General features: G+C 49.2%; 1 protein-coding gene across 1 annotated transcript; it reads right to left on the bottom strand.

The window, feature by feature from the left end:
- Window positions 1–12708: 12708 nt before the first annotated feature.
- LOC120665524 (methyl-CpG-binding domain-containing protein 4-like) lies at window positions 12709–15539 on the bottom strand. The gene is made up of 2 exons (XM_039945116.1): window positions 15178–15539; window positions 12709–13422 (listed from the first exon to the last, which is right to left on the bottom strand). The coding sequence occupies exons 1-2, from the start codon at window positions 15223–15225 to the stop codon at window positions 12916–12918; spliced, it is 555 nt and encodes a 184-aa protein (XP_039801050.1). The 5' UTR covers window positions 15226–15539; the 3' UTR covers window positions 12709–12915.
- Window positions 15540–15860: the final 321 nt, after the last annotated feature.

The raw sequence follows: 15860 nt of genomic DNA, 5'->3' as shown, positions 1-15860 counted from the left end.
ATATGACATTTTGGAGATGATGTGCAAAGCTCGGGCTCAAGGCAAAAGTATTATATAGGGCTTTTTGCATTTTACCGGTCATAAGGCGATTAGTGGATGAAAAATGACTGGGTTTGTTGGATAGATAGCCGTACTATCAAGAGGGGTCATGTACTCGTGCTTGACGGGTCTTTAGTGCCATTTTGCTCAAAATATCTAGATGCATGCATGAGGGCTAACGACGTTTTGAAAGGTTTGAAAACGGATTCAAAAACTTGTGTTGACTGATCAAGGGCGGACGGTGCGGCCTAGAGGAGCGGACGGTCCGCCATACACTTGGAAAATGTGTCCAGAGACACGGCTGTCTTTGGTGGGACTTGAAATTCAAGGGCGGACGGTCCGTCCCTGTTGGGCGGACGGACCGCCGGTATAAACCTAAAATGACTGTTGGCGCATTCCAACGTCACCTAGCGATGACGCCCGCAAACGCCAATTTGGGATGGCAGTATTTCATGAACCACGAATAGATCCGCAAGCGCACGGAATACCGCTATAGCATTTTACCTGGGAGTATACCGGGGTGTCATTTATATTTCCGCAGGGAAGGCGATGAGTGAGAGAATATATAGATCAGTTGGTGAGCTCTATCTAGATTGGATATTCTCATGCATAAATAGGGGGTAAGATAATAACATGGTAGGAGGTAGTATGACACACACAAACTATTCTCTTGGATAAATAAAAGAATAAAGATTGCTTTAGGCCAGGAGCAAGGTGAAAGTCAGAGCTCGAGTCAGCTGTGCTAGGCTAGCTATATCTACACTTTCTCAATGGTTAGCTCGTCAGAAATTAAACTACACAACAGGGAGATCGCTATCAAAGTAATGGGAGGAGCCCGTACACCCCGGCAACTTTATGTACCTCCTACCCCCCATACCGAACATGGAGGATTACTAAAAGGCTCAAACAGGGCTGTCACCACCTGCCGGCTACCTCTACAAACCGTGGGTATAGTTGACATCTAGCAACTCTTAGCTAATCTAGACACCATGTCTACATTAGTAAGGGATACTCTAGTGTCCCGCGCGGAGCCCCCACCCTCCGGATGGACAGACATCACACTAGAGCAATCATACGAATACTAGAGCAGTTGATAGAGTTCTAAGAACAAAAGACTAACCATCTCCAGCATAGGGCGATCATGCTATGCAAGCATTGAATAATAACGCAACCATGACAAGAACCATATACTCGATAACTTAGAATATACTTCAACAAGATATCGGCAACCATAGTCTAATTCTATTACAAACGACCGAATATTACAAGAGAGAGCTAGAGATGAACTCATACCTGACTCTCGAGCAACTCTGGCGACTCGATGACTCCTAGACTTCTCCTAAACTCCACTAAGCCTAAAGACTATGTAAGAAATGCAAGAGAGGAAATGAGAGGTGTGTGGTGGGTGTGTGTGTGTCCTATTCTCCACCCCCCCCCAACTTGTATTTATAGCAGGGAGCCACGGGATGAAGCCTGCACAACCGACGTAGGGGACCAACGGGGAGGCGCCACGTGCCCTGGCTGAGGCGGTGGGGCCCACGGGCCTGGTCGGCCGACCAGGTAGGTCGGTCGGCCTGCCCGGGTCGCCAACCGCCCCCAACTTCTTCTGGCAGGCTGTGTTGGGCCTCCTTGTCTGATCCACGTTGGGGTTGGCCTGTCTTGACTCGATTGAATTGGGTTCTTGCATCACTTTTGTTCCATCTGAGCCTGAATCGGTGCTCTGATAATTTCTGCGATTTTATGTCGGGCCAAAATGTGCTTGCAACCTGCATATTAGCTTGAAAACACAACTTGCATATTCTAATAGGTAAAGTGTGGTTTAGTGAATTTATTGGATAAGGATGCGTGTAAGAAATGCAAACTCTCATGATTTTCTAATCAAGTTGACGCTTGGAAATGGTCGTTAGTGAGCGTCAACAAGATCCCCCAAGCTGTCCTTTGCTCGTCCCGAGCAAAGTAGGACAAATCAGGTTGTTGATCAGAAAATCACTTTGACTCGTACCTTACCTGTCATGTCATAGTCTGAAGCAAAGAGATTCATCTATAAGCTTAAATAAATTGGTTAGTATACCTTTGCTCAATTACCTTACTCCCTCATGGGGCTTTTTAGCTGTCTCCTTGTCTTGGGCTGTTGAGAGTTAGAACGGTGCATAAAGCAGTACTTACTTGTTCATAGATCCTCAATCCATCTGGAGACACTTTTTTGAAAGATTTTTTGAAAACATGGCAAAGCTCCCAGGATAACTCTCTCGAAGCACTCATCTTGTATTTCCTTACCAGGGCAATGTTTGCCTTTGATCTTACCTACTACTACAAGCCTTTGTGGAGATCAAGGTAGGATAAGAACACGGCACACTTGTATTCTATTTATTGTAAGTCAAATAGAGGATCCAGGGAGAAACAAGTCATGCAATCTCGATCAAAAGGTGCAAGTGTATGAGTGGATGGATAGATGGATGAATACGGCTTACTCCTTGATGTAATGGCTTTTCTCTCTCGTACCATCTCTGTCTCTTTTTTTTTGAGACATGGTTACCCGTTTTTCTCTCTCTCTCTCTCTTTTGGGTCATGCTTCTTTGGCATGCCATCTTTTTTCTTCTTTTTGGGGCAACCATAATCTGACTTTATTTTATTTCAGGAATGTTCTACGAGAGAAATCACCGAGACATGGTGCATTTATTGATGTGGAATGGATGGTGGTGCTAATTTCCAGTGTAAGAATATAGCAAATGGATGGGACGTGTACGCGATCATGATCGAGAAAGCATGAAGAGCATCTCACTAGGGTCACCCAATTTGACAAAACTCAACAGAACATCAAGCAGCATATGTATAAGGGTTTTTTCATGGAATATGACATATCGCTCTGGTAGGACATTGCATATTGCTGGGGAACTTGCCCTTTAATTAATTTTTTTTTCGAAAACAACTACAGACTTTAAGCATCACTAGAACAAGCTTGCATAACCTTATTTACCATATATAAACTCACAACAACTCAAGACTCGGATCAAATATATGCAACCCACGGAACTTTCAGGTTCATTGGCAAGATATTTGTATAACCAATGAATATAAACTCAAGAGAACTCTTATTTTCAAACTAGGCACAACAGACATGATAGAGCAAAGCAAAACTCATCCATTCAACTTATCAAAAGGGAGTTAAAACATTCTTACTGCGCATCATGGAAAGGGAAATAAAGCAGTAAATTTTTATTTTGTTTTTGGAAGTTTTTATCAATTTTTTTATTGAAAGCAAAAAAAGGGATACAGTTGACTTAGGGGAGGGAACCTCCCCCAAGCTAGCTCTTGGTTTAGGGTCGAAAAGCAGGACCTTTCTCCATACCTGATCAGGTTGAGGTCGTTTCGTTCGTACCTGGAGAAGTAGTAGCGGTCGATGACGTCATGTTCTTCTTGCGCCACACCTTCTTGGTCTTCTTTGATGGCGTAGGCGGCGCAGGAACAGGATCCTCGGATGCTGGATAGACAATTTCCATATCTTCTCATACTGTATTGGCGATGAAATCAGGGATCTTCTGATCATCTTCCACTGGCTCGGTTGGTGGAGTATGAATTTCCCAATCCTCTCAAGCTGGCTTGGAAGAGGGGTGATAGTCTTGATCATCCCCACCGGGCTCTGCCCATAGCCCTTGTTTCTCACTATCCTCATGAATCAGGAATACCTCTTCCTTGTTTTGGAACTTAAATTTCATGGTCTTTCTCATGATACGGAGGCTAATTCTTTCTCTCCCCACATCAATTCTGGCATTTGTATCCTTGAGGAATGGTCACCCAAGTATGAGCAGAATTCCAAGATCTCCTTCCATATCAAGGACTACGAAGTCCACCAATATGTAGGTATTCTTGACTTTGACCATTAACCTTTCCACAACTCCTTTTGGATATCTTATCGTGGAATCTGCCAGTTGAACACACATAGTGGTAGGGGAAATTGATGGATAGCCTAGCTTCTCGAAAGTCACCTTGGGCATGATGTTGACGCTGGCTCCAAGGTCACAAAGGGCGTGATCAAATTCATAATCAGAGATTGAGCAGCTAATCACTGGGGTTCCGGGATCTTCTCTTATTGTGGCTGCTAACTCGCCCCACGCACCTCTTCTTGGGCGTGTGAGCTTCTCTGCATAGCTGAGGGGTGTCTTACTAAGGGGCTCTTTCCACATAGCATTGATGACATTCACGCTTTCTAGAGTAGACTCGGGTTGCCCCGAAATCTTCCCTAGTTCAGCAGCAGGTGTAGCAGCAGCTAGTTGAGCCAATTGAGTTTCTAGCGCCTTATTGAAACTCAGCTAGTTCTTCATAGCCGTGGAGAATCCGTCCATCTTGGCATGGATAGTCTCCATAGATTTGTCCATAGTGGCCAACTTCTTCTGAAGGGACTCATTGATCTTCGCTTGGCCGTAGACAAGATCTCTCAAGGTAGGCTGGTTAGGACCGAAAGAATTCAAATTCCCATTACCTCCTTGGTAATATGGGTGTGGTTGGTTCCACCCTTGACCTCCTTGTGGACGAAACCCATTGCTGCCATTGAGGAATAGAGCTTCTTCTTGGGTTTCTGGGCAATTGTCACCCGAATGTCCAACATTCCCACAGACCTCGCACGTCATGTGAATTTCCAAGGCTTGAAGTGTTTGCATCTGAGCTTTATCTTGGGAATAATCCTCAAATTTCTTGAGGAGGAGATCAATCTTCATAGCAAGCATGTCGATCTCCTTGACGGAGTGCATACCTCGCTGGCGTGGTTGGAGGCGATCATCGCTCCAACCTTGGTTGGAAACCATCTTCTCGATCAATGATATAGCTCTTTCAATAGTCAGCGAGAAGAAAGCTCCACCCGCAGCGGCATCCACATGATCACGGGATGACTGTGTCAACCCGTTGTAGAAGTTCTGTATAATGAGCCAATTATCCATTCCATGGTGCGGACACGCCAGAATGTACTCCTGAAGCCTCTCCCAAGCTTCCGGAATTGACTCATTTGATGCCTGCTGGAAGTTCGAAATCCGACCACGAAGAGCATTGGTTTTGCCCGTCAGGAAGAACTTCGATATGAACACCTTGGCACATTTGTCCCAAGTATCCACAGCAGCCTTGTTAGCATAAAACCATTGCTTCGCTCTCCCCAAAAGAGAAAACGGAAACAGACGGAGCCGGATTGCATCTTGTGATACACCCTTGATAACAAAAGTACTGCAGAGCTCCAGGAACTACTGGAGATGAGCGCTGGCATCCTCATTGGCCTTGCCACAGAATGGGCTGGCCTGCACCATCGTAATGAGATCCGTCTTGATCTCGAAATTTTCTCCTCTGGTGTTAACCTCGGGTCCGGTCGGGACCTGGCTAGCAGACGGAGTAGAGTAATCACGGAGTGTCTTCTGGGCTATAGCTCTAGGAGCTGACGACGATGCGATGACTGGATCAACTGCCGGGAGTGATCTCCGAGGTGATACGAGACGAGCTCGCGTCCTCCTCAAAAGTGACCCAGGATCGGAATGAAAGTTTTGCAGCAAGTCGAAACCGGTCATACACTACCCTGTTTTCATACCAACAAAGACAAGAAAACAAAGTCAAGTTAGCCTGTTTAGCAAGCGAATGCAATTTTGATTTTGTTCACAACTTTGTCTATATATTTCACTCTGTGACTTCCCCGGCAACGGCGCCAAAAATGCTTGTTGGCGCCTACCAACGTCACCTAGCGATGACGCCCGCAGACGCCAATTTGGGATGGCAGTATTTCATGAACCACGAATAGATCCGCAAGCGCACGGAATACCGCTGTAGCATTTTACCCGGGAGTGTATCGGGGTGTCATTTATATTTCCGTAGGAAATGCAATGAGTGAGAGAATATATAGATTAGTTGGTGAGCTCTATATAGATTGGATATTCTCATGCACAAACAGGGGTAAGATAATAACATGGTAGGAGGTAGTGTGACACACACACAAACTACTCTCTTGGATAAATAAAAGAATAAAGATTGCTTTAGGCCGGGAGCAAGGTAAAAGTCAAAGCTCGAGTCAGCTATGCTAGGCTAGCTATATCTACACTTTCTCATTGGTTAGCTCATCAGAGATTAAACTACACAACAGGGAGATCGCTATCGAAGTAACGGGAGGAGCCCGTACACCCCGGCGACTTTATGTACCTCCTACCCCCCATACCGAACGTGGAGGATTACTAAAAGGCTCGGACAGGGCTGTCACCACTTGCCGGCTACCTCTACAAACTGTGAGTATAGTTGACATCTAGCAACTCTTAGCTAATCTAGACACCATGTCTACACTAGTAAGGGATACTCTAGTGTCCCGCGCGGAGCCCCCACCATCCGGATGGACAGACATCACACTAGAGCAATCATACGAATACTGGAGCAGTTGATAGAGTTCTAAGAACAAAAGACTAACCATCTCCAGCACAGGGCGATTATGCATTGCAAGCATTGAATAATAACGCAATCATGACAAGAAGCATATACTCGATAACTTAGAATATACTTCAAGCAGATATCGGCAACCATAGTCTAATTCTATTACAAACGACCGAATATTACAAGAGAGAGCTAGAGATGAACCCATACCAGACTCCTAGACTTCTCCTAAACTCCACTAAGCCTAAAGACTATGCAAGGAATGCAAGAGAGGAAATGAGAGGGGTGTGTGTGTGGTGTGTGTGTGTGTGTGTGTGTGTGTGTGTGTGTGTGTGTGTGTGTGTGTGTGTGTGTGTGTGTGTGATATTCTCCACACACACCCCCCCACTTGTATTTATAGCAGGGAGCCACGGGATGAAGCCTGTACAACCGACGTAGGGGACCAACGGGGAGGCGCCACGTGCCCTGGCTGAGGCAGTGGGGCCCACGGGCCTGGTCGGCCGACCAGGTAGGTCGGTCGGCCTGCCCGGGCCCCAACCGCCCCCAACTTCTTCTGGCAGGCTGTGTTGGGCCTCATTGTCTGATCCACGTTGGGGTTGGCCTGTCTTGACTCGTTTGAATTGGGTTCTTGCATCACTTTTGGTCCATCTGAGCCTGAATCAGTGCTCTGATAATTTCTGCGATTTTATGTCGGGCCAAAGTGTGCTTACAACTTGCATATTAGCTTGAAAACACAACTTGCATATTCTAATAGGTAAAGTGTGGTTTAGGGACTTTATTGGATAAGGATGCGTGTAAGAAATACAAACTCTCATGATTTTCAGATCAAGTTGACGCCTGGAAATGGTCGTTAGTGAGCGTCAACAATGACCAGAGAGGATGTTGTCCCTGTTTGCGTCGATAGCTTGAACGGCGGACGGTCCGCCGGTCACTTGACAATTTGATCAGAGACGTTTTGGGTCTCTGGTGGGACTTAAGGTTGAACGGCGGACGGTCCGCCCCTGCGGCGCGGACGGTCCGCCGGTCATTTTGAAAAGTGACCAGAGATGTTTTTCGTCTCTGGTGGTTTAGAAATTTTAACTGCGAACGGTCCGCCCCTTGGGCGCGGACAGTCCGCAAGGGCTCCAATGGCTAGTTCTGACACACAATCATTGCACTCTGACTCACTGATTTATAAGGGTGGACAGTCCGGTTTTTGAACCACGGACGGTCCGCGATTACGCAGAAAAGAGTGTAACGGCTAGTTTTTTAGGTGATGTCTATATATACTCAATGCCCGACCTTTGGGAGGCTCTCTTGGCCATTTGGACTACATACTTGACTCTTTAGAGCTGAGCCATCACTCTTTCACACATTCTTGCTTAGAGATTGCATTCTTGAGAGTGTGAGAGCATCCTAGTGCATTGCATCAAGAGTTTGAGCTTTGCGGCACTAAGGAAACTTCAAGCAAGCGTCATCGACTTGTTACTCTTGGGAGTTGCCGCTCCCTAGACGGCTTGGAGAAGTGGATTTCGTAGAGCACCTCCAAGGAGATTGTTGAGGAGCCCCGATTTCGGTTGTGAGAGGTCTTGTTCTCACCTCAACGGAGTGGTGAAGAGCAACTCTAGTGGAATCAAGGTGTAGAGCGGTTCCTTGATTCAAGCCGGCTCAAGATCAAGAGAGTTCTTGATAGAGGAGCGGTTGATTCTTGGAATCCACCACAACGTGGATTAGGGGTGACCGGTGAGTCATCGACACCACGGGAAAAAGTTCTTGTGCCAAGCTCGGTTACTTCTCTTGCTAACGTTGATTATTGCATTTACTTTGAGCTTTTTACACTACTAGAGCTTGATTTGTATCTTGTCACCCTAGGTTGCAAACCCAAACTAGAGATAGTTATAGCATGACATAGGGCTTTCTTTTGTTACTGATTAAATTTCTCTAGTGTTGGTGTTTTCTGTTTTAAACTGTCTGTTCACCCCCTCTAGTCGGTGTTCTTGATCCTACAGCGTCTCGGCGTCAGTAGTCGGCGGCGACACAACGGGCGGCCTTCTGCGGCTCACCCTCGAGGAGGGTCCGTGCATCCTTCACCTTGCTGGCGGCGTCCAGCACCGCAGCCGCGGCACGGTCACGCGCCTCCGGCTCAACCTTCGCCGCCCGATCCTTGGCCGCCGCGGCATTGGCTGCCTCGCGATGAGCAGCCTCCTCCCGTTCGGTCAAGGTCCGCTTGCGGGCATCCAGGGCCGCCGCATGAGACACAGCCTCCGCCTCCCTCTACGCGAGCTCGGCCTCCTTTGGTAGCAAGAGCCGCCGCCTCTGCCGCGTAGCGCCGCTCCTCCGTCACCGCAGCCTCCGCCTGGCGGTGGGCGTCATTCAGGGCGAGCTGGAGCTGCTCGCTGCAACGCTGGAACTTAGCCTCGCGCCCATGGAGGTCCTGCTCCCAAGCCTCCAGGTCAGCGGGATCGAGCGTGGCCCCACATGCCTGGAGCTCGTGCAGGCGCTGGAGCGCCACCTCCATCGCGGCAACGATCTATGCCATTGATAACACTGCGGGCGGCGCCTCCCCGGAAGTTGTGCGGCCCCCGCATCCTCCTGCTCCACCGCCCTGGCGGTCTGGAGCTGCTCCACCGGGATGGGCTGGCCCCCCAGGGGACCAGTGCCGTTGTCGGTGTCGAGCACCACCACCTGTGCCTGCCCCAGGGCAAGCACGGGCAAGTCCGCCGCAGGTGCCGCCGCCAAGTTCGCCGATGCCCCCGTGTCCGCGGTCTTTACATCAACCATGGCCTGCCGTGTGGCGAGCGCCGCCGCGGGCGCGGATGGCGTCCCCGCCGAGAGACCTGCCCGCGGCGCAGCAGCCGAGATGCTAGCCAAAGGGCCGCCCACGGTACACATGTCCATTACAAGGGGGACACATCAAGGAATTGCCCTAAAAGAGAACAAAACAAGGAGACCAAGAAGCCGGGAAGTACCTGGCACCCGCCGGGCGCACCTGCCGCCACGTTGGGGAGAAAAGTGGTGGCCCCTTCGGCGCCGGCGCTCGCCCACTAGCGGTGGGAGAGGCCGCAGCTGAGGAAGCACCACCGGATGAAGAGTCCACCATGATGGGGGAAATCGCGCGAGCGCACTTGACCCCTCCCTGACTGGGCTCCGGCGCGCTCCCGCTCGCACCAACGGCACCGCCACCTCGGAGTGCCTGGCTGAGGCCATCGCCTCCATAGAACGGAGGAGGCAACGGCAGCCGGGCCAGACCGCGTGCGTCGGCCACCGGCAATCTGCCGATAATAATCTCCGCCACTGGGTCCTCGCACAGGGGGCACCACCCCCTCAGGAAAGAAGGCCACCGCAGGGTCCTGCGCTTCCAAGACCTCGCCCAGCCATGTCGCCACTGTGTCGGTGCCGGGGTTGGACACTGCGCCACGCGCCACGCGACCGGCGCCGTTATCACCGTCGTAGCGCCACGTCAGGTGGGGGCGAGCTTGGAGCGGGGCGATGCAGTGGCGAAAGAAATCCATAGCCACCATGGTCGTAGTAAGGCCCATCGCCCTGGAGCACGTTGATCTGGTCAAGCGCCGGTCTCCAAGCGGCTCCCAGCTCCAGCATCTCCGACCACCGGGGGTTGCTCACAGGTGGCCCTCGGGGAAGACGAAGGCGTGCGGAGGGGTCATCCACCTCCGCGTACAGCCACTGCCTCTCCCAGTTCTCCCACTTGCCCTTGCGGGCAAGGGGAAGGAAGTCGTCACCGCACCGCCTAAAGAAGACGCCGCCGACCGTATGGTTCTGTAGGGCAGCGCCGGGGCTTGGGGAGAGGGAGGGAGACCTCACCAAGCTGAAGAAGTGGCGGAACAGCGCCACCGACGGGCTCACCCCTACGAACGCCTCACACGCGCGCGCAAAAAGCGCAAGAGTGAGGACGGCGTTGGGGTCAGGTGCATGAGGTGGAGGCCGTACTCCTTCAGCGCCGCCATGAAGAACGGTGAGAAACGTGGGACCAACCCCACCAAAAGGAAGGTGAGGAAGGTCACCACCTCCCGTGACTTCCGCAGCGCCAGGAAGGCTCCGCCCCGATGCAACAAGGTGCCCGCCGGCACCAACTTCACCGCCACCCTCAAGGCGGCATCGTCGTCCGCCGCCGAAGGAATGAAGTCCAGCACTCGCAGACCGCTGGCCTGGGCGCCTTGGCGAGCCATGGCAAAAGCTGTGGAAGAGGGAGGCGGAAGGCGAGGAAGACGAAAGGGTTCGGGGCAGAAGGAGGACGTGGCGGCCGGTTGTGTCCGCCTCTCCGCTTATATACTTATGGGCGGGGACGGGGCGGATCGACAGGAGGATCCGCTGCCGCGGTGCCCGACTCCCTCGACGGATTCGGCATGGCCCCCCACGACGGCGACGTGGGGAGCCGGAACGGCTGCAGTATTGATAAGGCTCTTGGCCCCACCACCAACCCACTCCACAGGTTACCGGTGGGCCCGGGGGCTACTGCCAGCGTAATGGGAACGGGGGTCCCCATAACCCCGGACTCATGCGCGATTAAGGAGGGCGGGGCCCGACAGCCGCGTCAGCCGGGCACGGTCGTGGGCCCCACGAACGTCCGCACACCAGGTGTGGGCACCCACCGAGAGCGGGTTGGGCCTAGCCCGCCCCGCGAAACCCGGGGGGACGTTTCCTTCCCCTCGAAGACACCCGCCCGGTAAAAAAGATATTTACCAGGCGGTTACGGCGCCTCGCCGCCAGACTCTATACAGAGCCCGAGGGGGTGCACGGCTCCCCATAAGAACATCATGATTATGGGGATGCCGTGCGCTCAGAAGATAAGATCATAGACGGCGGACAGCTTATCTCTGTGCTGCTCGTCCCATCGACTTGAAGGTGGACGGTGGCTGGGACCCACCTCCATTTACCGTGCCCCCGTTGTGGTAAAAGCCGGAGTCACCCCGGACGAAGCCCCGGGGTTGACCGGGTCGCCCCGGGCCAGGAGGGTCCACCAGTCGACCCCGGAGGCCACCACGTGGCCACACTTGCGCTACCCCGGGCACCCCCAGGGGCGCCTCGGAACGCTCGGATTGAACAGAAGGCCCCAGAGCACCTCGGGATGAAGGCCCACCGGCCAGTGTCTACGGCCACCCCGGGCTCTCCCGGGGTGACCCCAGATGGCTCTAACACCGGTGGGACCCCAGATGGCTGCTATAGCGGGCCCGACAAAACGCTTGCCTGCCTGACGGGGGCAGGGCAGTCTGGAAGACGTCTCCCACCATGCAAAGGGTTCACATTAGTTAGAGAGCAACAAAGAAGGCTGATGTAGTCTATAAATGGAAAGATCCCAGGACATGTAAAGGGACCGATCTTTTCGGGACCTAACTAGCACACAGGTTCCAGGCTTGGACTTTCCAATTCGGGATCATCAAGGAATCAACCACCACACACACAGGACATAGGGTGTTACGCCTCCGGGCGATCTGAACCTGTCTAAATCCACCGTCTCAAACTCGCTTCCTTTGGGGAGATCCTTGCGCGGTTTATACCCCTGGCCGAACCTCTAAACAGGGATTCCCAGTAATCCCTGCTAGCGGTAATCATACACAGTCAGGCACCATTTTCCCCCGGACTGAGGCCTCATTTAGTTGAGCCTGTAAAGTTTTTGAAATGGAATCTTTGCACATTTGATGTATTAAACATAGACTAATCACAAAACTAGTTACATAACTTGTCTGTAAACTACAAGACGAAGTTATTGAGACTAATTAATCCATCATTAGCACATGTGTACTGTATCAATTGTTGTAGCAATTTAGTGTCTAATCATAGCATAATTAGGCTCATTAGATTCGTCTCGCAATTTACAAACAAACTATGCAATTCATTTTTTATTTCATCTAGATTTAATACTCCATGCATATAAAATTCCCTTTCGATGTGATAGTTTTGAAATTTTAAATTTTGCAACTAAACAAGGCCTGAGGTTACTGAACTAAGAAGCGCACAGCCCAAAAATAGCAACTGATGTCAAGTAAACAGGCTTGAAACTCTGCTAATTTTGCATATACTGCTGGTCCTACATTGTTACTTGATGCTACTGATTTGTTGTTAGTTCTCTCATCGTCAACTGAAGAAAATTGAGGCAGACTTTCATCAGCTCATCTACAGGGCTTGTGATACTAAATGGCGTATGTGTTATACTGGATGAAATCAAATGGCTTTGGTAGGAATGCCCTAGCTTGGACAGCATTGATCTACTACTCTACTATATACTTGGAAACTGAAAAGCAAAACTAGAGGATGCTGTAGTACGGCAGCAATTCAAGCAGCTTATTGGAAATGAGCTAGAGGCCTACAGAACTTATTAACCACCTCAGAGATTAACACAAGGGTTTGGTTACACATGCATCAGTGCATTCAGAGCAAAGTCACAGCAATAAAACCTACATTAACTTCAGTTGGACATAGATAGGAATGTGACATGATCCTGAGAGGACTATCACCTAAACATAGCAAAGGCAAGGTTCAGAGTTTCTATCACTTTTGTGCACTTGATGTGTCTGCCTTGTCCTGCTTCTTAGCTTTGGCAGCCTTCCAGGCAGAGTTGTGAGAAACAGTCTCCTCAACAACCTTGGGTGGTGCAAAGTTGAAGTCAGAAACAGATATGCGGTTTTTGTACTCAGGATTTGCCTCCAGAAACTTATCCACATCCCCCGCACACCTTGCACGCTTCCCATTTGGCATGACATAGTAGGTGTCCATTTTAGTGAAATCACGCCTCATAATCACTAGCCTCTCCGTCTCTGGTGGAGGCTTCGGTATGTTGGGCTTGTCGATGACCCAAATACGGCTGCAGTCATACTCAATGTCAGCAGGATCATCACAAGAGCAGTCTGGTCTTCTGCTGCAGAACCATGGATCCTCAGTGAAGTTCTCACGAAGTGTTTCAAATTCTTCTTTAGTTGGAATCATACGCCATTTGTAGCACACATAGCATTGCACCGCATACAAGCCAACAGAATCTTTGGTTGAACCTCTTTTTCTCTGTCAAATCAGAAAGGTATTTGTTATTTTATTTGTATCATTTCCAGAAAGCATGATAAGATTATAGTAAGAACAGTTTGTGTCATAGTAAGAACAGCTTTTCAGTAGAGCAGAATAGAAAAAAAATCTTTTGAACAAGAATAGCAAATTGGAAGCTGCTAATATAATTACCACATAGACCATTTCTGTTAGTAGAATACAGAAACATTGCTTTTCAGCAAGCACATTGGAAAAGGAAAATGAAAGCTGCTGATATGATCCGACTGATTTTCTTTCTTACTACATTGCACAAATGGCTTTTGTTTATGGCAATCCTTATGTTGCACAGTGTTTATAGCAACTTTTGCATACTGTTGTACAGAAGTCATATTCCATTGCACATAAATAACTTCAGTAGAAGAACAAGTGGATCCAATTTAAAAGAAGCATGAATCCCCCAGTTCCATCCATCATTTGTTCAAAATCTGCTCAGAACATAACTAAAATAGCTTCAGAAAGAACATTCTTGTAAGAGCAATGGTATAAACAACATATAAGTATACTAAGGCTCACAGTTATTCTAATCCCCCCTGAAATCTGTCCCACTCACCTCTCCCAATTGTACGTGAATGGCAGTGTGTATGCATTACGCAAAGCATATAAATATAAATATAAATATAAATATAAATATAAATATAAATATAAATATAAATATAAATATAAATATAAATATAAATATAAATATAAATATAAATACACGCAGCATTGTTACCACTCCAATCAAACAAAAAGTGCTCATGAACATGAAAGAAATGGAATATTAAAAAATGATGAATCTGTTGCAAAGTAATATTTATCTTCCATGGAAACAGTTGTCTTTAGCTGATATACAGTGGGAAAAGAAGTGATATCAACAACTGTTGTAACCAGCAGCACCTAAAATCACTCTTGGCAAAACTAATGTCACTACTTTCATTCATACACTCTACAGCTTTTGCTGGTTATCGAAGATATATCATGAAATCCTAATAAAAATTACAAAATTACTAATATTCTGACAATGGCGGGGCACATAAGCACATGGATCTCCATGATTTGCCTAAATCAATTTAGACAATATATCAGGATGATTACCAAGAGCAAGGGCAAATACTTTGTTGCTCTATTCAGTTTCTACCTCCCTGGCATATAGCCTTAGGCATACATATACCTAAAATATGAACTGACACATACCAGCACACCTGAAATTTCTGTAATAACAGATGTAAAAAACATATGTCAAGAACTTAAAGCTAGACTTGTCATCTCTACATTGGCTCACCTAACAAAAGCCGTGCATGAAAGCAACAGCTATTCGGTTATACAGTACCTAACGCGACATTGGAGCATTGGGTGTTTGCAGAACTAACTTCCCCCAAAGATTTTTTTTTTCCATCAAAATGTTATCTTTGCGGAAGGACCCATGTGTGGATCGGCCGAATCCTAACATCTAGTCCGTCTGGAACTAAAATTGCAGGCAACATTTTTCGCATCAGGAAACAGATACGCGTACATCCGAACCTTTCTAAACGAAACAGCCAGATGATTACAAGAGTCACCCGCCCCAAAATCCAACCGGATCAACGGTTATCACGATGTGGCCAGCGCCCCCAAAAAACCACACGCACGCACAAATCGACATGCAGGCCAAGCAGAATTGGGCGAGAAACCAAAGCTACGGAAAACACCAATCCACAAACAAGGGTACCGCAGCGATGGGTAAGAGGGAGGGCAGACCTGGGAGCCTTGGGAGGGGGGCGAACCCGGCGGCGACCCGTAGGTCATGCCGGCGGCGGGGTGCCTGAAGGGGCCACTGGCGATGGTGTCGCCGTCGATGCGAGAATGGGGAACGGACGGGAGAGGGCGAGAGGGGTTCAGGATCTCAGGAGCGTGAGGAATCGAGTCGCGGTTGGTGGCCCCGGGCGGAAGTGCCGATGCAGACTGGTTTTCGGCCGGAATCGGACAGGGAGTCGGAAGCTTTGCTTATTAAAGACGTTTAGCTCTATATCCAACCATATCTATTTTCAATAAGCAAATACAACGCGCCGTAGTCATCCGTCGACATGCAAGAATTTTTTTCGAAAAACACCTCCACGAGCTGCAGTTACTCTCCGGCCGTCGACTCGTTCGTCTACGAGGTCTTCACGTGCTCCAAGGTGAGTTGATGAGTAAATCTGCCTTTGTACTACACGCTGCGGGGAAACAACGGACACACAGGATCCGCTGCGCGCCCCTTCCACACGCACGCCACATCGTGCACTATCGCAATCTGCTCGTGTGTTCTCTACAGACCACCAGCGTCTTCTCTCTTGCGAGATTTCAACCACCGCGATGCATCCGCAGCACGAGTAAGAGATAAAACGGAGCCCCTCGTCACCCTTTTTCTTTTTCAAAAAATTCTAAGCTCTCTCGTATCATAA

The sequence above is a fragment of the Panicum virgatum genome, chromosome 3N, assembly GCF_016808335.1.
Source record: "Panicum virgatum strain AP13 chromosome 3N, P.virgatum_v5, whole genome shotgun sequence".
NCBI classification, from domain to species: Eukaryota; Viridiplantae; Streptophyta; class Magnoliopsida; order Poales; family Poaceae; genus Panicum; species Panicum virgatum.
The sequence above is the reverse complement of the archived record's forward strand: the minus strand, read 5'-3'. Positions and strand labels throughout refer to the sequence as shown.